Source organism: Babylonia areolata, chromosome 23, assembly GCF_041734735.1.
Source record: "Babylonia areolata isolate BAREFJ2019XMU chromosome 23, ASM4173473v1, whole genome shotgun sequence".
Lineage (NCBI taxonomy): Eukaryota > Metazoa > Mollusca > Gastropoda > Neogastropoda > Buccinidae > Babylonia > Babylonia areolata.
In genome coordinates this window covers 7,446,861-7,472,784 of record NC_134898.1, presented here as the reverse complement: position 1 = coordinate 7,472,784, position 25,924 = coordinate 7,446,861, and the positions used below count along the sequence as shown (strand labels likewise).

General features: G+C 40.3%; 1 protein-coding gene and 1 long non-coding RNA gene across 4 annotated transcripts in view; one reads left to right on the top strand and one right to left on the bottom strand.

The window, feature by feature from the left end:
- The window catches only part of LOC143297958 (ubiquitin-conjugating enzyme E2 J1-like), a 127,874-nt gene that overhangs the window by 21,251 nt on the left and 80,699 nt on the right, over nucleotides 1-25,924 (top strand). For all 3 annotated transcript variants that reach the window (XM_076610578.1, XM_076610577.1, XM_076610579.1), the window contains one exon: nucleotides 23,157-23,288. In XM_076610578.1, the coding sequence (XP_076466693.1) occupies nucleotides 23,259-23,288 (30 nt within the window). In that variant the 5' untranslated portion in view covers nucleotides 23,157-23,258. The remainder of the gene's footprint in view (nucleotides 1-23,156; nucleotides 23,289-25,924) is intronic.
- On the bottom strand, nucleotides 13,722-17,343 carry LOC143297961 (uncharacterized). Its single transcript, XR_013057332.1, has 3 exons — nucleotides 17,266-17,343; nucleotides 15,032-15,190; nucleotides 13,722-14,137 (listed from the first exon to the last, which is right to left on the bottom strand). It is a non-coding gene; the product is annotated as an uncharacterized LOC143297961 (long non-coding RNA).

Sequence of the window (25,924 nt, the reverse complement as noted above, 5' to 3'; positions counted from 1 at the left end):
CACCCTCCCTTTAAAATTTCAGACGGGTCTGGTCCCCAGAGAAGAAAGCATTGCCAATTTGCTTGCCTCCACAATAAAAAAACTCGGATTTTTCCCCAACAAAACTGCCCCGCTTTCTTAAAACCAAAAACCTGCAGAAAAAAAAACCAGTAACTTCTTTTTTCCCACAACACAGAGAATTACCAAATTTCCCTTTTACAGTTTAAAAAACTTAAATCGCCCTTCAACCTGTAAAAGGGGTTTCCCTTTCCCGGGGTGGGGCAAGTCCATTATATACCCCCCCCTAAAGCACCTTTGCCCCAAACCTGTCGGGACACCCTGCTTAAAAGTTTTTTAACCACATCTGGGGCACAGGGGTTCTTTCCCCCCCTGGGGGGAAAGCCCTCAAATCCCCGGGGTGCCGGGGAAAACCGGGGAAAAAACCCCTCCGAACCCCTCCCAAAAATTACCGCCCAATTGGGGACGACCAGCTCGTCTGCAAACGATGGAGAAAAATGGTCAATGGTAACTGAGGGGGGGAAACTAAAAGGACCGACGGGCCCTTTTGGGGAAAAGGGAAAATTGGGGGGTTTTCCGCAAGGGGATCGGCCCCAAACCCGGGGAAACCCTCCGGTTTTTTCGGGAAAACCCCGATAAAGAATTCTTTCGTCAACAAACAACATTGGTGGCCATATTTTTTGACCGGGGGAAACTTTCATACCAAAGTGGAAATTTGGTAATTTTTTTCCGCTTGCACAAACTCGGCTTCCGAGGCACCTGCCTCAAAAATCCACAATTTTTTACCCAAAGGGGGGGGCGGGCAATTCCCCGGGGGGGGAGGGGGGGGGGGCCGGGACCACGGGGCCGTCCAAATTACCACGAGCAGGGGCTGGGGGTCCCCCCAGGGGGGGGATCCCGGGCGCGCCTTTTGTTCACATCCCAAAATTTAATTTTTCCATGTTCAAAACCGTTCAGAAAGGATGGGCAGCTCCTGTTCGTGGGGGTGAATTTTTCTTTATATGCAACCGGCCACACGGGACGCCAGCCCTCCACGACGGCTTCACTCTGCTCAAAAAAATCCAGTGGGTTGGGGCAGAGGAAAAAAGGCTTTCCCCATTTTCGGGCCCCCCAAAACTGAATGGGATCCACTTTCATAATTTTTGCCAATTCCAAACAGGACCCGAAAACCGGGGCGGGAAAATCCACCCAAACCCGGCGGGGGGCCCAAGGGAAACCAGATTTCTAGGGGTTTTCCCTTTGATCAGAACGGGAATTTTTTCACCACAAATTTAAAAAGCTGAAAAAATCTTCCCAAAAACCCTGGGGGGGAAAATCCCCGGTTTGTGGCAACACAAAAAGAACTGGGGGGGGCTGAAAAGAGGACTCTCTTTCACCTCTACAAGCCCCGGTCCGGGCCAAACTGGGTTAAGGGGAATTTGGGATACGGCTTTGGCCAAAACCCCTCCTACCTGAAAAATTTTTGGGCCCTGTACACCCACCAAAAGGGCCCCTCCCCAGCTTGGGGGGCTTTTCCCCACCACCCCTTGGTCACACCCCGTTTTCCCGAGGGGGGGGGAAACCCCCCTTTCCAACCCCCAGACTGGGAAACCCCGACCCTAACCCATTTTTTGGGAAATTTTTTTCGGGAACCCTTAACAAACCCTGCTTTTCGATGCGTATTCAACAACCCTTTTTATAAGAAATTTACAGACAACCCAAACTGCATAAACCCCCTCTCGGACTCCGCATTCGCCTCCCCTTTGGGGAAAATGCCGATTTTGGGTGTCGGGGCATCTCAGATTTCTCCCAATTCCCGACAGCCCCCCGGGGGGGCCTTTTCAAAACCCGGGTCCGAATTTTGAACTGGCCTCGTACCGGGAAAGGGCCCACCTTTCCTGGGCCTACAGAACCTACTTTTCCGGAACTTGGCCACAAATTCCCCCCCTTTTTAAGGGAACTCACTGGGCTTTCCAAAATCAGAAAAACGGAGTTTGCCCCCAATCTTCCCCGCGTTTTTTTCCCCGCCTTTCCCGACCGGGCCCCCAAAGGAAACACATCCTGTCCCCACAGCTCGGTAAAACACCGCGGGGAACCCACCGCAAAATGGGCCTGGGGGTTAAAAAAGGGTTTTCTCTTCCAAAAAGAAGAATTTCAGATCTTTTTTCCCAAATCCTTTCAGCCCTGGAGGGGATCGCCTGCAGGAAAAAATCCTCATCCCCAAAATGCTGGGAAATTTTTTGGGGCTTTTTAAACCCCCCGCAAAGAAGAAAGGATAAAGAGGGTTTTTTGGCCTGGTTCCCCACATGTTGGCCCTTCGTGGGAAAGAAAGGGGGGCCTGCTGGCCAAGGGAAAGCTGTAAAGAAAGAAATTTTCCAATCCTTTGGGACCCTATACAAACATTTAACCCGGGAAACAATACTTAAATTAAATTTTTTTTGGCAAGAGAAGTGGGAAAACCCAAGGACCCCCAAGCTCTTCCCCGATCCGTCCAAACCCCGGGGGGGAAACCCCCCCTTCCGGGGGGAAGAACAAAAGGAGGAATTTTGTTTTTGGGGGGTTTTTGGGGGGGGGGGGTTGGGGGGGGGGGGGGGCCCCCAAAAGGGCAACACTTTTTTTTTTTTACCCCCTTCAAAAATTTTTGAAGGGGGGGGAGGGGCCCCCCCGATGCGTTTCCCCGTGACAGCCTCCCCCCCGGAAACACAAAGCTCCTTGACTGTTGGGGTCGGGATGACTTAACACAGACTTTTCAAAGGCTTTTTTTGAAGACTTTGTTTCGTGAAGGGCCCTCCGTCGCTATTGGACCTTTTTTTTAAAAAAAGTAAAAATTTTTAAAACCCGATTTTAAGGTTTTTAAAAAATAAAGGAAAATTTTTTTTTTAACTTTTTATGGAAAGTTTGGAAATGTGACCTTTTTGTTTTTAAATTTGGGTTGTTTTTTTTTAGCCTTGTAGTAGTAATTGACGCGGCGATAGCCTTGAGATGGGGCCTTAGTGGTCGGCGAGGCTCTAAGCACCATAATTTCATTTCATTTCATTTCGGGGTGCCTCTCTGAAGGAAGCTAGAAATCCCAGAAGAGTGCCCCTCTGGGACTTGTTCCTGGTGCTGGATTTCATTCGAAAACAACCTTCGAGCCATTGGGTACTATTCCTTTCAACTTACTCACCCTCAAAACCATTTTCCTTCTGTTGCTGGCCACGGGCCGTCATAGAAGCGAGATTCATGGTCTTAGTGGAATGCCACAAGATCTGGCCTTCCACAGAGATGTTTCCATCACTCTCCATTTCCTTCCAGAGTTCCTGGCTAAGAACCAAGACCCTGAGGTCTCTTCCCCCTCTCTGAGGGTCAGACCTTTGATATTCTTGCCCAAGATGATGAGGATAGGCATCTCTGCCCTGTTCGGTGTCTCAAATACTGTTGGGATAGGTCTCGCCATAGGCGTTCTTCTCAGAGACGTCTGCTCATCTCCCTCAATGAGAATTACAAGAAAGACATCGCTGCAGGCACCATTTCCCGCTGGGTTTCCCAAGTCATTCGTAGAGCCTACTCTCATGCTCAGAGGGATATCAGCTGTCTTAATCCCAGAGCACACGAAGTGCGGGCCATAGCTACTTCAGCTGCTTTCCAGCACTCAGTGCCACTGCAGCATGTCTTGGAGGCAGCCTTCTGGCGGTCTGAAAATCCCTTCATCAACTTCTACCTCAGGGATTTCTGTATGACCAGGGCTGACGGTTCCAAGGGTATTCCCTTTGTCGCGGCTAACACTGCCGTCTCAGTTACAAGGGCTCCCCATACGAACCAGTAGGCGTTACCCTCCTCCATTTGCTTTAAATTCTGCATCAGTCTGACATGGTACAGTATATGACACCAAAAGGAGGAGTTTTTATTATACTCCATGTTTGGTGATACATATACTTACCATGTCAAACTCGAATGCCCGCCCGTCTGTCCCCATGTCTCTGCCATGGTTCTTATGGGGCATTTTTCTCGATGGCCATGGAATGATTCAGCGCTTGTAGCTTTTAGAGGTGTTTGATTGGCTAAGAGCGGACCAGGCAAGACGGGTCGTCTTTTTCACTGTTAGCCATGTGAAATTTGGCCAAGCAGAGGAAACCAACTGGCGTAGTTTGCATCGGTTTGACATGGTAAGTATATGTATCACCAAACATGGAGTATAACACAAACTCCTCCTTTCTGTATATGTTGTCCATAACAGTGTTTATTGTCCCTTACTGATAATGGGCATCGATTTGCGCTTTATTGTGAATGGGCAAGGCAGCCCATGTGCATTACCTGGATTGTGATTCCCTGCTTGTTGGTTCAGCCAGCTACCTCATTGCTAGGCTTCAGAATGTCCAGAACCATGCTGTTCGTCTTGTCTTTCATTCCTCTAAATTTGATCACGTCTCTCCCCTCCTGCATGCTTTACACTGGCTCCCAGTACAAGAAAGAATTATTTTTCAAAGTCATCTCTCTTTGTTGCAAGTCCATTGAGGCTACTGGTCCACAGTACCTTTCTGATCTCATTCATCTTTACATACCCTCACGCCAACTCAGCTCTTCTTCTGACAACCGCCTGCTTTGGATCCCCCCATTTCCAACCAAAATGTATGGCCAGTGCAGATTTTCATACCAAGCCCCCATTCTTTGGAATCAACTTTCTCAGCCTCTCCGTCACTCATCTTTGCTGCAATTTTTCAAATCCAAATGAATTATTTTTAATAATGTTTGGTATCTTGTTTTCAAGTTTTCCTTTTTGATATTTACATGTGTGTTCTATTTGTAAATGCCTAGGGCTTATTTTCAAGATAAGGCGTAAATGCCCATAGTAATAATAATGATAATTACTGGTAACAGGCAGGGAGTTAGCAGTGTCTGTAACAAGCGAATTTTCTCTTTCACAATCTGTGTGTGTTTGTGTGTGTCCTCTTTCTGTGGATCAACAAGAAAAACAAGGATTCAAATTCATAGTGGCATAAAATTGATAGAAATAAAATTGAATTTTGTTTAAAATCTCTCTGTCTTTCTCTCTTTCACGGTCACAGTAAGCCAGAGACGGCATGTGAAACGTGTAGCATGTCCGTGAATTTCGATCAGTGCTCAGTAAAGTCTGTGTCGGCTGAAAATGTAAACATAGATGAGCGAAATGTTGATTCGGGCTTGTTTTTTTGTTCCTACAATGGAATATTAATGGATTATGTTCAAAACTATTTGATGAGGATTACATTTCTTTTGTTTATAGTTTTTGTTTCGCTTGTCTTGGTGAAACATTTCTTAAAGTTTTTCAGTTGCCTGTGTTTAATGGTTACGCAGTTTTCTGTGAATCCGCAGTGAAGTTAACAGCACAGCGGAGACAATCCTGTGGACTGCTGTCTTGTAAAGAATGGGTTCTGTTAAAATGCAAAACTAGTTGATGTCCAGTCTGATCACTTCTGTCCATTCATTTTCGATAAATCTTTATTTTGTACAAGGCATGTTTTATATGTATGTGCTTATACACCACCAGAAGGTTCTCCTCATTACACTTCTTATATTATTATCATTACATTGAAAATGGGGTTGCTACATTGGAAGAATTTTTGTGTGATTGTTTATTGTCTGAAAAAGATGTATTTGTATTGCAGAGTCCTGATCTGAATATCAGAACTGCTAACATCTCATGTGATCTTGATGATAAAATGCATGTTTTTTATTTCCAGTATTTAAGTGAACCATTAAATGTTAACAGAAATTATGAAGACAATCAGTAAAATAATTATGGTGAAATGTTGATCAATATGTGTACTGCTTTAGATTTGTGTATTTCGAATGGGACGTGTTTTGGTGATCTCAAAGGTCACTGCACATACATATCTGACAGTGGAACATGCAGTAATGATTGTTGTTGTTCTTTTTGTTTTGTTTTTACTGTCAAGTGAACTCTGTGCCAGGATTTTTTTAAGGCTGTGAGATGGGTGTGTTTGAAAGAATTGAGTGACCGTTTGCCTTTGGCATTGTATGTCAACCCCCATACTGTCAATCGGAGCTCCATGCAAGAAGTTAATAGTCACCACACAACAGACAAGATTGCATGGAATAAAGCCAGTGTAGGTATGTTTAGAAATGTAATGTCATCAATTGAAAGGCAGGCCTGATTAGAAGATGCAATTGGATTAATAGATGTAGATGTCAGTGAAGCTGTGTCTGTTTTTAATGGATATGTGAGAGAAGCAGTGGAATGTGTGAAGAAACAGGTTGATTGTGGAAAAAATGACAAGAAAGATGATTGGTTTGATAAGGAATGTTGTGACACAAGACGAAATGTTCGTAATCTGTTAAAGAAATGTTGACATAGTTTGTCTAAACCTGATTGTAATTTATTTTGTAAAAGCTAGGCAGTTGTGGAAACATACATTGAAGAGGAAACAAAAACAGTTTAACGATGCCTTGCTGACGGCACTGCTGAATTTTGCAAGTAGCTGGAAAGACTTTTGGAATTCTGTGTGAAAAACCTTTTCAAGAAGCATGTGGTGTCAGCATTTTAAGGAACTGCATGAAACAAATTTTGTAAGTAATGATTTCACATGTGTAGATGATACTAATGGGGATAATTATGATGATCACTTTAATCGCCCTATTTCTAAAGAAAAAAATTTGTTGGCACTTAGAAAACTGAAAAAACCCCGCAAAGCAGCTAGTCCAGATGGAATAATAAAATCTGCATGATGTTTAGATATTGTATTAGACTATTTGGTAGTGTTTCTCAATGCTTTATTTGAAAGAGGCGTTTATCCAGAATCCATGGTTCTCCCATTATTTAAAAAAAAGAAAAGAAAAAAAAGACAATGCCAACAACCCAAATAACTACAGAGGGATTTCTTTGTCTAATATATGTAGCAAGGTGTACAGTGCTATCATTAATATGAGATTGCAGGAGCGGGTGGAGGAGAATAGCATAACAGATGGGTACCAAGTAAGATTCAAACGAAATTATTCAACTATAGATCATATGTTGACGTTGCTGGATTTATACAAAAAACAGTTCTATTTAAATTGTAAATTGTATGTTGCCTTGATTGATTTTGAGAAGGCTTTTGATTCTGTTAACAGAAGTACACTTTGGCCTATTCTATTTTAAAACGGCATTCATAGAAAATTATATAGATGTGTTGTTATTATGTATGACTGTGAAAGCAAAGGTGCAGTGTGGTGGTGCATTGACAGATTATATAATTGTACATCTGGGGTAAAACAAGGTGATGTTTCTCGTCCTGTTTTGTTTTCTCTGTCAATGAATTGACACCTGAAGTTATCAGTTCTGGATGACATTGTGCCACATTTCTCAATGATTCTTTGGAAATGTTTATTCTTCTTTCAGACATATCATACTAATATTAGAAATATCATACTAATATTAGAAACAGTGACTGGGTTACAAACTCAAATAAATGGTCTACAGAGAAGTGATAGAAAGATGGACCTATAATGGAATGATAATACCTGTAGTTAATGCGTATGAATATTAAGGTGAATTCTCTACATGCTTAAGCTTCACTTTTGTGCGTAAAGACTTTGCCAGTGGAATAAAAAGTGCTTTTTTTATGCATAATAAAGAAACTGTCTTTATTGAAAAAACGAATTTCTTGTGTTGTTTTTGAAGTTATTTGCTCAAATCCAACCCATTGTACAAAATGGAGCTGAAATATGAAATTAACTCAAATGAATACACAAAAGCTGCCATACAAGGCTGCTAGAATTGGATAACAGAGGTAAGAGAAATTGTTAGAATTATTTTGTATGAATTTGGATTTGGTTACATTTGGTTGAGTCAAGGTGTTGAAGATATAAATACATTTGTTGATATATTTCATGAAAGAATGATTGATTGTTGGTTGCAGAATTTGAATAGTCATGTTGAAAACAGTGAAAGATTTGACTTCCACAGATTGTTTACTCATATACAGGAGTTGCCAATTATATATCTGTGCATGCTGACTGTCATGACACCATGTTGGTTGTCATAATGTGCTTATTGTAAAAGTCAGATTTCCGGTATGGTGTGGCAGTGTTACTGTATTAATTTGAACTTGATATTTGGAGAAAGGCTCGTGATGCACGTATTTTTAGGCGCTGAGGTGAATATGTGTTCACAAGTTGTTGGGTTGTGAAGTGCTCCAAAATTTTTGCCATTCCCCTCTCTGCACACAGCTGAACTGGTCACAGGAGTGACCTGGGAAAAAATAGACCTTGGGGTCTGAGAGTGTCGTAGAACAGACACTGTTAACATTCTGAGAGAGAATGCGAGACGTAGTCTTGTTGGACTGTGGAGGTTTAGGGAAGCTGATTTTGAAGTACTGGTGAGTCAGTAATTTCAAGTTTGGTAATGAGAAATTTGGTGACATCTTTTGATCTAAATTTTGTGAATTTCGATGTTGTTATTTTTTTTATTTACATTTCTGAACTCTGGTTCAGTAAAACGAGAATGGTGACGCAACTCATGTGAGTACTATTTTTACTAGTTGATCGATTTAACTACAGTTAGGTTCTGAGGATGTTTCAGGATCCTTAGGGCCTGGCCTGTTTTCGGACAAAGGTGTTTGGCTGACATATCGCCCACCGAAAGGTGTTTGGGAAGTACCAACTGACAACACAGTTGTGAAAAGAAACAAGTGAAAATTATCATTATGATTTAAAAACTATAACGGGAAGTGTAAGAGAGAACAGAAAGAATTGATTTTGTTTTCCTGGATTGGACTTTTCATGATTTATCCCTGAAGGGAAACTGTGAACATAACAGTTTATTTTCTTTGAACTATTAATAATCAGAAAGGAGTGTCTTTACGTTGTTATGCTGTTTATCCCTGGGTAAGAGTGAAGTCAGAATGCAAACGTTGTGTGCGAGTCTATCTGTTGTGTGAGCTTGAGTTGAGTGAATTTGGCAGTGTGACACTGACAGACATTTGAAGCGCATTGTGAGAAAATTTTGGTTTGGTATTTCTGATATATACGTTCATTGTAAATGCTATCGACAGACATGCTCAAAATCTGAAATGTCCAATATGTTGATCCTTAATAGAAGATGAAATTCATTTTGTACTGTCTTGTCCTGGATGAAGTGATATTAGAGAGCAGTTTATGCTAGTCAAGTACAGTAAAGACACATGTTTATTTAGACTGATTGTAATTTTGTCATCAACAAAGAAAGTACTGTAAAGCAGTTGGCTATTTATTTCTGAAGCATCTAAAAGACAATGTTCGTATGAAACTTGATAATCGGAAAACGTTTTTGTTTTTTTCATGTTCACCACGCTTCTGAAGGGTCATGACCATCTCAATCTCAGTCTGTCTTCCTCTGTTTCTCTCTCTTCAAGGCTACCGGAAAAAGCTTATAACATGTTATATGATCTAGACTCTCAGGGTAAGGTAAACTGGTTAGGTTAGCTTTGGATCAAATGAACTGGAGTTAGGTTGTGTTTGACTGCAGCAGATGGTAGGGGACATAAATGGATTTATTTGCATATTTCAAGCTAGACTGAAATATGCAAATTGTAGATTGTCGATGGCAAGAATGGTCATATCATGTTCAAGAAAGCGATCAATACGGGTTTATAAACAGTTCAGTTCTTATTTATCAGTGAAAATGGATAGGAATTTGTGATATATCACTACAAAGCTCAGACAAGGGATTTCTGACATATTGCTACATTGTTTTCGTTATTGTAAGTTTTGTGACTGATCTTATTTGTCCCTTATGTAGATGTGTTGAAGAAATTAAACTTCACTTTATGTGATGTTGCCTTGCATTGAAAGACCTTATCAGTATCAGTATCAGTAGCTCAAGAAGGTGTCACTGCATTTGGACAAATCCATATACGCTACACCACATCTGCCAAGCAGATGCCTGACCAGCAGTGTAATCCAACGTGCTTAGTCAGGCTGTGAGAAAAAGAAAAAAAAGACCTTAGACATCAGTTAACCCCACAAAATTATCATACATGCCCAACTTAATATTTGAACTAGTTTTGCAGATTGCAAAACAGTTGGCTGTTTGCTTGTATAAAGCATTTAAAATACGCAATACATTAGTTACTTAATTATTATTTGTTGTGTATTTTTCAGTTTGTATTTGATCATTTACGAACATGCATTGTGATTAGTATGTCTTTATTGTTGTGGATTGTTTGTTCACTGTATCCCCTTCATGAGGGGCCATGGCCTTATTGAATAAAGTTATCCATATCCATATATATATATATCTCTGTGTTGTGCCTTCAAATGTCTGTCATTGTGTGTGTGGGTGGGTGGCTTCAGGGGGGGGGGGGGGAAGCGGAGGGGGGGGGGGTATTAAAACTTTATAGTCACCTTGCAGTTACCTGGTCTCTCTTGATTATTTCACTTTGTTTATTAATGCCTGTACGTTCTCTATAGTAAACCAGAGACCGTGATCATTATTCATTAAGTGTTGCACTGTGGTATCTTCAAACTCAAGTTGGCCATGCAGATCCATGTTGACAGCTGTAGGAACTGAAGCAATACTCCAAATGAAAGTCTTGTCTGCTGATTTCTTGTTCAGAGAGATATGTGACATCTGAAAATAGACGTGTTGCCAGCAGCAGGGACAATACCTTTTATGATTTGAATTTGAACTTTATTATTCGACAGTGATTTGAGTTCAAGAATGTTCAGTTAAAATGATTTCAAACAAGAGTCATTAATAGGCTTTTATGTACCGGGTTCTCGGAAATATTTCACCATTGTAAGATTGTTGAAGATCCCGTGTGTACACTTTGTAATCAAGACATTTAGGATATAATAATGTTGATGATGATTTATTTTGTAAAGGGCCTTTACATGTAAAACATGCTCTATTGCGCATGTAGTTACCTACGTTTACAACATGCATTTGAACACTAAGTGAAAATAGAAAATTAGAAAAACTGACATGCATAGCCCTTTACAGTCAACCAATGAAACACTCAAGCACAAACTAACACACACACACACACACACACACACACACACACACACACACACACACACACAACCGAGGAACTGTCAGTAGAGAGTTGTCAACTGAGCGCAGCGACCTAGAAGGTTGGTACAGATGGAGATCTGAAAGATATAGTGGCAAATTGTTGTGATAGAGACACTGAAAGCAGAGACAAGCTACTTTGTATTCAATTCTTGCTTTAACAGGAAGCCAGTGAAGTGTTCTGAATAGTGATGTTGTACTTCCTTGCCTGGGTTTACAGAATATGAGGCGGGTTGCATGATTCTGAATGTGTTGAAGTTTGTTTAGTTTGTTATCAGGGAGACCAGCGAGAAAATAGCTGCAGTAGTCTAATCTAATATCCTAATATCCAACATTTCTTGTGGCAGTGTCCTGAAACGAGGTCCTTTAGGACGAATTTTGAAATAATGCTGTATGAAAAATGTCATTACTGTTCAGTGTTCAAATTATGTGACGAGTTTGTTATATTTGGTACAAAATGGGACAGTAGCTGAGTGGTTAAAGCATTGGACTTTCAATCTGAGGGTCAGGGATTCGAATCTTGGTAATGGCACCTGGTGATAAGAGTGGAGATTTTTCCGATCTCCCAGGTCAACATATGTGCAGACCTGCTTGTGTCTGAACCTCCTTCGTGTGCACATGCAAGCAGAAGATCAAATACACACGTTAAAGATCCTTTAATCCATGTCAACATTTGGTGAGTTATGGAAAACAAGAACATACACAGTATGTACATCCCCTAAAACAGAGTATGGCTGCCTACATGGTGGAGTAAAAACGGTCATGCACGTAAAAATCCACTTGTGTACATATGAGTGAACATGAGAGTTGCAGCCCACAAACGAAGAAGAGAATATTTGGTACAAAAAGATTTTGTTAGAGATGCCAGATTAGATTTCATGCTACTTACTGTGAAATTTCATATTCATAAATGTTACCTGGCAAATACCAAAAATAGCATTCAAATGTATGTTGCAAATTTAAGAAACAGGTACCGGTACTTTGAAATGAAATATTTTTAAAGTGGATGTGATATGAAGCATTGTGTACACAATGGTGAAGAAGAAATGAGGAAATAGAGTGCTTGTACACGTTGATTTATTAATTTATTTAAATAATAATAATAATAATGATTCATAACTTTTCTATGGTGTGATATCCAGTACTAATGCTGCTCAAAGCGCCTTATATCATTGAGCCAGATATAAACAAAAAACATTACAACAGCTCAATCCAATGCGTTCACAGAATGAATAAAAAAGCATGATCCACCAAACAAAAATATCAAGTAAATAATGCTTAGATACTCACTCTTGCGCACGCACATGCACGCACGCACATGCACACACACACATGCACGTGTGCGTGCGCGCCCAGACACATTACATATATCAACTGCACTAAAACAGCATTACGTGAGTATAAATATCTCTAGCATAAACCTCCATGTGGCGAACAGACTTTGGACTATCCATCGTGCTGAGTACAGAAATGTTTGCAGAAAAGGTGCGCTCAGATCTGACTTGAAGGTCTGGAGATCAGGAGCATTTTTGAGGGACGATGGCAAAGAATTCTAAGTTTGGGGTACTTGAGTCCTAAAAGACCTTTTCCCTGCACATTTTAAATTAGTTCTTGGGACTTTAAGTAACAGTTCAGCACTGGATCTTAGCGTTCTACATGGTTTGTACATTTCCAGCACAGTGGAGAGATACGGGGGAAGAGATTCATCAAACTGTCAGAAGGCAAGTGTCGCTAGTTTATAGTGAATGCGGGACTCTATAGGAAGCCAGTGTAACTGATGCAAAAGAGGTGTGACATGATCAGATTTCTTTTTTGCTAGGATTATTATTTTGGCCATCATTGTTTACAAATTTTTGCTTGTATATGTAGATGCACTGTGGCTCTCCCAACTCCCCCATTTTTTTTTTGTTTTGGAAATTGTATTTATTTATTCATTCTTTGTTTTTCTTCTTTTTTGTTGGTAACATGTTGTGCAATTAATCTTGTAATATATCCTGCCCCTATCTCTCTTTCTGTCTCCCTTTTTCTTGCTTTCTCTCCTTCTCTCCTCCTCTCTATCGCCCTTTCTCTTTCCTTTCCTCTGAGTGCATGTGTGATTGCCTCCCCCAACCCTCCCCCCCCACCCACCTCCCCACACCCTCCCATTTTTTTTCTTTCTTATTTTTTGTTCGTTTAAAATGAAAGAAAAATGTTGTACTGTATGCCAAACAAGGGAATATATATATATATATATATATATGTATATATATATGTATGTATGTATGTATACACACACACACACACTCACACACACACACACACACACACACACACACACACACACACATATATATATATATATATATATATATATATATATATGTGTGTGTGTGTGTGTGTGTGACCCTCCACCACAAAATGAGTCACTTTGCACCAAAGGTTGATTTTTAGTTATTGATATATTGTAAATCTGCAATAAAAGGCCTTTACAAAAAAAAGTTTGTAAATCGGATGATTCTGTGAAAAGTTAATGTGATTTGAAGTTCTGAAGCTGTGAAAGTATCAAACTGAGAAATCAAAGCTGAAAAGTTTTGGAACATGTTCATAGCAACCACATACTTCTAATTAAGATATGTTCATGAAATTTGGCACACACATACAAAGTGGCAATAACCACAATTGCACAAAGTTTGACAGGAAAATATTGAGTGTACTTTATTTTATTCAAATATGAATTAAAGGGAAAAAATGCTAAATCATGATGCCGAATCATGTACAGTTTGTAATTCAATGTGCTCAGTGGCTTACTGTGTTTGTGATATCAACATAACCTGTACAACAAGCACAACACAATAACAAAAAGATCCATGCAACAAAATTGTTCACACAAAAGGTGTAAGTTCACATGCGTTTTATCCCGCCATAGCATCAAATGAAATACATCACATATTCCAAATGAACACTTCAAACACTTCATCTGCAAAGAAACCCCACTTTCCAAATCCATACTTGACACAATAAAGACACACAACCTCATCAAACAAACACTCAATGCACTACAAAATGTGGAAATATGTGGCACAGGTAATCAGTTCTTGTGGTACGAAGTGTTAGTCATCAGGGTGGATGGTGTTGGTGTTGAACCATCTTTCTCTACTCTTCTTTCACCACCTGTGGTGTCAGTACATTCCAAAAATGCTTTAACAAGGCATGGTTCATCCTGAAACAGTTTGTTATGTAATACTTCTTAAATTCAGTTTAGTTTTCTCTGTTTTGTTCTTGATCATCAATACAAAAAATAATACAGAGATTGGTATATTTCTCTTTGTTTTGAATTATTTTCTATAGGTTCTGGATTTATTCATTAATGTTAAAAATGTTAAATTCAATAAGTAACAATGTTAACCTGTTCTGATTTTAGTTATATTTTCAGTTTTCTTCATATACATAACAGATTTCATTCTTACACAGTTTTGTATTTTCTGGATTTATTCATTAATGTTAAAAATGTTAAATTCAATAAGTAACAGTGTTAACCTGTTCTGATTTTAGTTATATTTTCAGTTTTCTTCATATACTGTACATAACAGATTTCATTCTTACACAGTTTCGTAATTTCAGTTTTGTACATCTACATCACAGCTTTCATTCTTTACACAGGACTTTACAAAATGCTTCACTTCTAGTACTATGTATTCTATGAGAATAAAAAAAAGAATACACTTTTTATATATTTCTTTCATATTGTCAGATAAAGCAGTTCACTGATAATAAAAGTATGAAATAGTGATAATCAGTACTTTATCATCATGAGTATCAGTGTGCATATCAGTGTGCGTGAACAGGACATACTGCAATGCATAAACATGATAAAGTTACTTTATGTATTGAGCATGTCATGCACAATGATATCATTTATGGAAAGGTGCATGCAAAACGTTACAGTTCCATACATGTATATATATATACAAAGTTTGTAAAAATAAGGAAATACCTTTGCAACACTTAGGGTAAATTTATACTGTAAATCATACAACATTAACAGTTGACCACAAAATCACTCACCCATAGATAGGAGTTCCCAGCAGACAATATTTTAGTTGACAGTGTAGTTAGTTTACTGGTGTTGCAACTCCTTCTGATGACATGATTTGCCAGCAGTTATCTCAGAATTATTCATTGGTGCACAGGCAGGCTTATCAAGTATCAGCATATATTCTTGAACTGGAAAAAAAAAGTTTAGCTATTAGTAACACCATTAGTATTTACCGTTGACACAATTCTACCTCAGAACAACACACACACACACACACACATTCAATCATTGAAGGGAATTCTGTGAAACTGAAAACTGTTCATAATGTCATGCCCATGTACCTCCCCATGTTACATGTAATGGATAAAGTGTGAAGGGACCATGTCTGTGATGTGTGTGTGCATGTACATACACTCACATGGTGTCACACAGTAGTATGTGTGTGTGTGTGTCACATTGTGTTTGTGATACATTGTGTGTCACTTGTATACATAGTGCATGTGTGTGTGTGTGTGTGATATTTTATTTTGATTTACACACTTTGTTAATTTTCTTGTCTTCACTTTATTGACCCACTTGTGTAAACAAAGTGAGTCTATGTTTTAACCCGGTGTTCGGTTGTCTGTGTGTCTGTTAGTGTGTCTGTGTGTCCGTTGTAAACTTTAACATTTACATTTTCTCTGCAAATGGTGGTGGTGTGTCCATCGAGATCGATGATGACCATCGTTGTCATCCAGATGGGGGATGGGGGGAGGGCGGTGGTGGGCTGGGGGGAAGGATGCTCATGAATCTATCTGTGAGTGCGCAGATGGCTGAATAGTCCAATCTGCGCACGAAATGTTCGCTGACAGTTGGGGCAGACAAAGACAGGCATATCATTGTCAGGGAGCTTGTTTGCCCGTGACTTTCTGGCCTGCCTCTTCTCAACAGCTGCAGCAGTCCTGTTGGCCTCGCACAACTTGGCGCCTTTGTGCACAGCAGCGCGCCATCTGTCACGGTCCACTGCAGATTCCTCCCAGGAGTCAGGGTTGATATCAAACGCTTTCAGAGAGACTTTCAGAGTATCTCTGAAGCGCTTCTTCTGACCTCCGTGTGATCTCTTCCCTTGTTGCAGCTCGCCATAGAAGAGCCTTTTCGGCAGCCGATGGTCTGGCATGCGTGCCACGTGTCCAGCCCAGCGAAGCTGGGACTGCATCAGGATGGTGAAGATGCTAGGAAGGGTAGCTTTTGCAAGCACCTCTGTGTCTGGGGTCCTGTCTTGCCACTTGATGTTCAGTAGCTTCCTGAGGCATGTTGTGTGGAAGTGGTTCAGCTTCTTGGCATGTCGTTGGTACACTGTCCAAGTTTCGCAGCCGTGCAGTAGTGTGGGGAGAACTACTGCTCTGTAGACCTTTAGCTTGGTCTCAAGACTAATGCCTCTTCTGTTCCAGACATTTGCATTGAGTCTACCAAAAGTTGCGCTTGCTCTTGCAATCCTGACGTTGATGGTCGCATTTCGTGACAGTGTGCTGCCAAGGTATGTGAACCGCTCCACCGCACTGAGTCTCTGACCGTTGACTGTGATGTTGGGCTCAACGTAGGGTTTCCCTGGGGCTGGCTGATGGAGAACTTCAGTTTTCTTCGTGCTGATGGTAAGGCCGAAGTTCCTGCTGGCAGTGGCAAACTTGTCGACGCTGAGTTGCATGTCAGCTTCAGATCCAGCGTTGAGGGCACAATCATCAGCAAACAAAAAGTCTCTGATGATGTCTGTCATGACCTTCGTTTTTGCTTGAAGCCTTCTGAGGTTAAACAGCTTGCCATCTGTTCGGTACTTTAGGCCGATTCCAACATCGCCAAATACTTTGTCAGTTGACACCGAATTTGGCATAAAAATGGGAAAAATTCAGTTCTTTCCAGTCATCTTGTTTAAAACAATATTGCACCTCTGGGATGGGCACAAAAAAATTAGAAAAGCAGCCAAATTATATGCACACTGCATTTACTGTTATGTTTATATTTTTTGTATTCTCTAAACTTGGCACTTTGATCTGATATTCTGACACAACAACTAGAGCAGTCATTATTATCATTTTTTGTTCAAACAGAAACTTCTTTTGCTAAGCATGGACGTTTTATTTATTTTGCAAACGTTTTGGTGCAGATAGTAAAAAAGGGAAATTAATCTGTAATTAATGCTAGGGGACTTAATTTGCTTTAAACTGATCTTTCTCATTATATTTTGAAATTATACTCAATACATAAAAAGCTTGTGTGTTTTACTCACAGTGTGCAGGGCTTTCACTTCAGTTTCAGTTTCAGTAGCTCAAGGAGGCGTCACTGCGTTCAGACAAATCCATATACGCTACACAAATAAATAAATAAATAATAATTATAATATAAAAAAGGTAGTAGTAATAATAATAATAATAAAATAATAATAATAATAATAATAATAAATAAATAGATAAATAAATAAGATAACAATGATGATAAATAAGCAAATAAATGTAAAACATGAAGACACACATTCACACATACACCCACACATGCATAACAGATATGCACCAAACATGCAGTTTCACAGATATGAAAGCACAGTTAAATACATATAAACGTACATGAGCTCCAACACACACACACACACACACACACCACACACATTACCCTGCACCTCCTCTACCCCCTCCTCCACACACTCATTTCTAGTCTACGTATCGCAGTTTCCATGGCACACACACACACACACACAGATGAACACTTACTTGTACAAGCACACACACATATGCCCATATCTCCCACCCCCAACCCCCCACACATATATACAAAGATATATATATATATATACGTTCCAATATCCTGTTGCTCCCACAGTGTAGGCATGCATACACTCACATACCTCATCCTCTACCCCACCTCCCCCCGCACCCCCACCTCCCCCTCACACACACACACACATACACACACGCACGTGCACAGAACTCTCCTGACACTTGTGTGCACTTACACTCAAGCGCGTGCACAAACGCACTCAAAAATACAGACCCACACATGCACACAAACACACACATACACACATGCACAGAGGTTGCCACTGATTGGCTGCAAGAGGGATGGGAAAAGATCTCTGATGCCAAGAATGTGGCATCTAGTGTGTTGCTCAGTCTATTGTATTTGGAAAAGCCCACAGAGACTCTGTTCCGTTTTGAAGAAATTTGCGCAGTGTTGGTTTCGAAATGATGCCGATATTTGTTTGATTTGCAAAGCATCATGCTGTACCTTTCATGTTAGACTTACGGCCGCTCCCTCTCTCTGCTTTTATTTCTTTGAGGCGATTGATGGTGTGATGGCCTTGTACCTGTTCTTTTTGATATTCTTTGACTTTTCTGAGGATTTCCGATTTTCCTAGATGTAGGCCGCTCGGTGTTGCGTTACCAGCAAGTCTGTCAGCTCGCTCATTTCCCTTAACACCTGCATGTCCCGGGCAGTATGACCATGTGAGTTTTTTTATCTGAAAGTTGCGCATTGCCTTATGCCACTCTGGGCTTCCCATTCCGTTTTCAATTTTCTGTATGAGGTTCATTGAGTCCGTTAGAATCATGGCATGTTGGTTTCCGGGCGTATGGATGGACGATAGCCACTGGAGGGCATGTGTCACAGCTTCAGCTTCCATCGTTAGGCTGGAGGTTGTGACTTTGTAGGCAGCATTCTCTTCCCTAACTGTTTTTCCATTTTGTTTCGCTGTGAATCCCCAACCGGATTGGTCTTTGGTGCCTGAGCCATCTGTGTATATGATGATGCCCTCTTCTTGACTGTTTTCTTCAATGAGTAGTTTCACTTCCGCATCAGTTTTGCCCTCTGGCCATTCCCGACAATGTCTTCCTAGAGTGGGTGAAATGGCTGTGTTGAATAGATGGCTGAGGTTTTCGGGGTTTTTCTCCAATTCTTTTGTTTCTTTCAGGTCTTGTAGTCGGCATACTAGCTGGATTGTGTCTTCTGCTTGCCCCATCCATGATCTTCCTCGTCCTAGACGGCTGCCTTTTGGTTCTTTGACTGCGTCATGCAGTGGGTTTTGAGGGTTTTCTAATGCTTTGAAGTAGGTCTTGACCTGTTCTAACTTGTTTCTGGCCTGCACTGGAGGAAGGTCAAGCAGGTATCGCATGGTTTCTGTGGGCGTGACTTTTGTTGTTCCAAGGATCAGCCTCATAGCTTCATTTTGAACTCTTTCTAATTTTAGGAGGTTGCTTTGAGACGGTGGTGTTAGTCCAATTCCATAGTCGATCACACTGAGGACGAGTGATTGGTATAGCAGGAAGAGGTGGCGTTGTTCAATACCTTTGGTTGCCATTGCTTTTAAGACTGAAAGGCCCTTTTTGCATTTGAGAACAGTATTTTCCGTATGTTTTATGAAGGTCAGCATCCTGTCGAAGTGTATTCCTAGGTAGCGTAGGCATTCAGTTTTCTTGATCTGAATCCCATCGAATGACACAGAAGGTGGTGATTTGCTCGCGGTTCTGTTGTTGAGGGTGCACAGCAACGTTTGGGCTTTCGCTGGATTGATGGAAGATCCTGTGTCTTTGCACCATTGAGCAATATTGTTTAGTTGTTTCTGGACGACTTTAGTTCTTTCCTGAGCATCTTTCGAAGTTTTGAAGACCAGGCCATCATCCGCAAGAGTAAGCACCCGAGCTATTCCATTGTTGTTTTAGTCTGCAAGGCCCTTCGTGTAGACATTGTAGAGGACAGGAGAGAGCGGAGACCCTTGTGGCAGTCCCATGGATAGTTTAGAAGGTGCAGACATCCAATCTCCGAGGCGTAGGACGACGGTTCTTTCCTGAAGCGCTGCTGCTATCCATCTTGTCAGTGTCAAACTTACTCCATACCTTAGTAGCAGCTCCATGAGGTGCGCAAACTGGACTTTATTGTAGGCATCTTCAAGATCGATTGCTACTGCTAGTGTTTCTTCTTTTCTTTGAAATCCTTCATACACCTCATATGCAAAAGCAGCTGCGTTTTCCCATGTGGACTTGCCTGTTCTGTAACCACCTTGATTTGAAGGGAGAATGTGCCTGTGTTCAAGATCCCTTGCAAGTTTCCTGGCTATCATGCGTTCCATGAGCTTTCCAGCAATGTTTTGCATGGTTAGGATCCGGTAGCTGCTTACCTGATGATGGTCCTTTCCTGGTTTTGGTATGGGTTTTAAGAAGCTGTGTGTCCAGTCCTCCGGCACATGTCCATTGTGGAAACTGTTTTGATATAGATTGAAAAGTTTGCTTCTGTCTTCTTCCGACAGTTCCTTGATGTCCGAGTAGCGAACTTTGTCTGGGCCAGGAGCTGATTCTTTCTTGCATTTAGCTATTGCTTCGTTTAGATCATCTATTGTCAAGTCATCATCAGGTCCAGTCTGCATAAGGGTTTGGTTTAACTCCTCAACATATTTCTTTTTCTCATATTAGTTTCTTTGATCGCTCTGTTGTATGAAACGTTTGAGCAGGGCGGATCCTTTTTCTTCGTTTGTCTTAAGCTTGGTTCCGTCAGTGTCTACCATGTCTGGGGTTGTTGTTGTGCACGTTTTCCCTTCCATGCGACGATAAAATTGCCAGAACTCTGTCAATGTTGAGTCATAACTGAGTGCCTCGCAAAACTGTTTCCACTTGTCATTTTTGGCCTCTTGAGCAATGGTTTCAAACTGTTTAGTTTTTTTCTTTCATTTTTGTTTCAATATTTTTGTCCGGAGATGGTTTTGTTCTTTCTTTTTGCCAAAGTTTGACAGCCGCATGTTTTTCTATCCAGGCTCTCTCTGTGTCGGTATTCCACCATGGGGGCTGAATAGTTTGCATCCTGTTCAGTGCCGTTCTTTTGTTTCTTCGGCGTCTTAATTTTTCGATGACGGTTGTCTCTTTGGTTTCATACTGAAATGGATCATGCGGTTTCATACAGGGTTTATCTGACAGTTTCTGTAGACTGAACACTACCGGGAGGTGGTCACTGCCTTGGTGTGGAAGCGTCTCTGCATTCATTTCTGCTCTGAATTTTGGAGATGTTAGAGCAATGTCGATCACACTGTCACTGTCCCCTTGTCTTGTTCCAAGGCGAGTTGGGGATTTGGTTGTTAATGGGCTTAGAAGAATTTCCCCTATCATTCCTTCAAGTGCGAGTCCTTGTGGGTTGGTGTTCCGCTGGTCCCATAGCTTCGATCTTGCATTGAGGTCTCCACAGATATTGACTGAGTCTCCAAGTTTGTTCTCTATTTCCTCTAAAAAGGCCCAATCCTCTTTTGTTGTGCAGGTTCCTGAGTGAACATAGGCATTGATGAGCATGATGCTTTTGTGAATTCCGTTAGGTTTTTCAAGATGCACCCCCCCTAATTCACATGAGTTGCCACACCATTTCTCTAGATTTATGGTGGAAACTTTGTTTTTTAGGTTTTTGTTCACTATGTTCATTCGCTCAAGTGGTCTTTTTCGGAAAATACTAAAATCAATACAACGAGTGGACTTTACAGATATATTGGCTGAGCCCTGAAGGTCATGGGCAAAAATCAGTTGCGTACACACATTTATACACATTCAAAGCGCGTGCTCATATTCTTTGCGAATGCGAATTACGCCATTTTGCCTGCCCATTCAATCCCATATTCAATGGACAATGCACGATAACATGTGATGGAAAGTTGGAGAAGGAGACCGTTAAATATTTATTTAGAGAAAGATTTGTGAATGCCTCATCACTTACTGGATTATGCCCCAAACTGCCATAAAAATATCCACAGAATCAGTCGGAATTCACAGTTAAAAATTGTAAACCATGCTAGTTAATACCCTTGAACTGATCATGATGAAAGGAAAAAATTTCCAGTCTCGACTTTTCTCAAAATGAAGTCCTTTTCACTTCTTACAACGTTTAGAAGTACTTGTACTTGGCCTTACATGTTATTAGTTTAACAAAATACTAAATTTTCATATCAACTTTAAAACTATAAAACTAGAATGAACATGAAAGAGAAATTGAATCGACCGTGTTGTACTACATTCCCGGCGGGTGTAACTAAACTTGTACATCTATCTAGATCTAGTGAAAACGGCTAAATGTTGCAGTGTGATTGCGGCGATAGCCATTAAAAAAAATTTTTTATTGCCCTTAAAGATTTTTTGAATGCCCAAGATACCCCAGAATAATATGATTTAAACAGCGTTCTCACTGCGAATACCGCAATTGATTTATCGCCCTTTAAAAAAGTATGTTCAAATGTTAAATTTTAGAATGTCAGTGAAGGAGCCACGATAGTGTAATGGATAAGGCAGTTTCTTCTCACCCGAACACGCGGGGTTCGAATCTGGTTCGGACTTCTTCTTTTTTTCTTTTTTCTTTTTTTTAATAAACGCGAAGCTTTATAATAACAAATACAGAACACATTTTAACGATTAGATTTTTTGTTGTTGTTGAAGTGTATGAGTCTTGAAGGCCTTGCCTCTCTTGTTTTTCTTGTGTTTTGCAGAGTCGGGAAACATATTTCTATTTTTTCTGAAGAAAGGGCACAGTAGCTGAATGGTTAAAACGTTGGACTTTCAATCTGAGGGTCCCGGGTTCGAATCTCAGTGACAGCACCTGGTGGGTAAAGGGTGGAGATTTTTCCGGTCTCCCAGGTCAACATATGTGCAGACCTGTTAGTGCCTGAACCCCCTTTGTGCAGAAGATCAAATACGCACGTTAAAGATCCTGTAATCCATGTCAGCGTTTGGTGGGTTATGGAAACAAGACCAGCATGCACACCCCTGAAAATGGAGTATGGCTGCCTAAACGGTCATACATGTGGAATGTTACATGTCTGTTTGAGTGTGTATGTGTGCATGCCTGAAATCTGATTGAATGACACATGAAACGAATGATGGGTGCCCAGTGGCAGCCATCAGTTGGCTCTACCCAGGTAGACTGACTGTTGTGCAAATGACCCCGTGTTTGTAAAGCGCTTAGAGCTTGGTCTCTCACCGAGGATAGGTGCTATAAAAGTATTCATATCAATCAAATCAATCAATTTTTTTTTTATGTCTCAAGTATCAAGACTGTGCATCATATCTACTGAAATAAAATATTTCTGTATTGTTTCAGGATTTATGCTTGAAGTTCAGTCACATGAGTATTGCGAGAAACAATTTCTTTGTATATGTATGATTTCAGGACAACCTATTTGAGTGGCATTTCACATTACGTGGCCCTGAGGACAGTGACTTTGACGGAGGCATTTATCATGGGCGCATCATTCTACCTCCTGAATATCCCATGAAGCCACCTAGTATTATTCTGCTTACTGTAAGTCATGATGAAGTTTTTATTTTAGTCAAAGTTGATTAACAACAATCAGTATTTGGATTAAGATTATAAAACTATGAACCCAATGTAAATAAATGTTATGAATATGATTATCAACTCTGTATCTATAATTATCAACAATTTTGATGATTAGAAAATTTTTGAGTGTGATTACAGTTGTTTAGAAAATTTAAGAGTGTGACAACATGAAATTATAACTGACAAATAGTTGAGTGGTAACTCTCTCCCTTCACAAGGTACACAACTTCAATTGAGTGCTGCTTATGCTACCGATTCAGCTAGCACACAGGCAAAGAAAAGGTACATTGGAACAGACCAAGGCACTTCCTCAAAAAAAGGAAGCGATGGGCTTGCCCTTATACCGATCATTTGACATATACAGACATCATCAATGATAGAAGAAATATACAAATACTAATTAGCTGTTATTTTAGACAAGCATAGCTTTTTAATCCTGAATAAGCTACAAGAATATACGGACAATACAGAACAACCTAAATGAAATTATGTTACATAAAAGTCTTCTGATTATATGAATATATACAAGCGGACAATGGGGCAAAAGTCAAAACAAGGAAGAAACAATGGGTGGTGCTAGATTATGATGTTAATCACGCCCTTGGAAAAAAAACAAAAAACCTGTTGGAACTTGTTATCCCACACTTGTTTATCTCGAGAGAGTGTGGGGGTGTCCTCACAGTATGAGGAAGCATGGGATTGCTAGAAAGCATGGTCTTTCCGCTGTCACACTTTACCTCTGTTGCAAGGAAGCATGAGGGGCACCCCCAAGCTTTCTTGCAATGTGGATGAAAGTGGGACATCCTCTTTATTTTTTATAAATCCCCAAGCTGCCAATATGATGAGATAATTCATCAGTGCAACTGTGTATACTTTGCTGCATGTATGACAAGATAACTCGTCAGCAAAAGTCTGACTTTTCCCTTGTTTCTGTTGAGTTCTTTGACAAAAACGCTGGTAATTTTAGCTTGGGGAAGCTTTTTAGATCCTGTTGATAGCCTAGAAACCTCATCTGCATCATGAGGCAGTCCTTAATTTGAATGATTTGGTTGGGTTACTGGCAGCTGTGTTTTGCCTGGCTCATCGCATGCTCAGCAAAATGCCCGACACTGACTCAAGCCATGCAGTTGAGGTGTACTAAAACCACCAAAATTGCTTTCTTTAGCTGATGTTCTCTCAGAAAGAAGTGAAGCATCAACTCAAAGAAGAAGACTGTGGTTAACTTTTATCTGACAATTCAATAGAAAATTAAGGCCAGACACGGTAGTACAAAAACGTATGAAGTAAACCTCATCTGCATCATGAGGAAGTCCTTAATTTGAATGATTTGGTTGGGTTACTGGCAGCTGTGTTTTGCCTGGCTCATCGCATGCTCAGCAAAATGCCCGACACCAACTCAAGCCGTGCAGTTGAGGTGTACTAAAACCACCAAAATTGCTTTCTTTAGCTGATGTTCTCTCAGAAAGAAGTGAAGCATCAACTCAAAGAAGAAGACTGTGGTTAACTTTTATCTGACAATTCAATAGAAAATTAAGGCCAGACACGGTAGTACAAAAACGTATGAAATAAACTTGAAGTTTATGGCTTTCTGTGACATGGTATGCAAAGATATTGGACTAAACATGTCTAAAAGGTCATTTTGTGCAATTTGTTGTGACGGTTTCCATGGAAATGAATCCAAAATGGTCGACAAACAAAAAAATTAAAAGCTTAGAACTTCGGTACCTTTATAGATATGTTATTTCTGTTTGTTTTATTTGATTTATTTGTATTTGTTCTTTATTATAGTGAAGTGGTATTTTGGAATTTGAATAAATACATTTATTATTATTTTTTTGCTGAAATGTGTATAAATTCCTTGACATAATTTTTTTCAAATGAGTGTATATTCATTCTTTTACTAGTACTATACAAACCACCGCAATATAATAAAGATGAATACATACAGAAAGAAAGTACTAAGTTTGAACATGCTATCTTTTAAAGTTTTTGAGCATTAGCATTTTGAAAAATGGTATTACGAGGACAAAACACAAAAGTGAGAAAACAGGAAAAGAAAGAGATGTGCTTGTACTCACAAGAAATCACACAAGTTGATGCAGTTTGAAGCTTTATTTAATTGAATATAATACCCAGGTGAAACGGACTATAAAGATTAGATGTTGAAGAAGCAAATTATGCGAAAAAACGAAAATCACAAAAAATCATGATTTTGGTCAAAATTTCACCACCGAGTCTGGCCTTAAGGGAGCAATGAAGGAGACTGGCCAAGATATGACTAACAGTGAGTAACGCTGCCTGTACAGAGCAGATGACAGTGACGTGACCAAAATATTAGCAGTACACGTTGTGAGCGACATTATCAGCACTGAGCCAATACAGGGTGAGAGGACCGAGGGGAACTGGAGAAAGTGTACCGGGTCAGAGGGGGAAGAGGAGTTGGTTGAAGGCCGAAGGGGTGTGGCCTTGCTGTGATTGAGGGGATCTATGAAGGGCCAACAAACAACATTCAGCTTGTTCTTGCTGACTTTACTGGTGACAGTGGATGGAAATAAACTCACAGAACACAGATTGCATTGACTTTTTCTCTCTTTAAA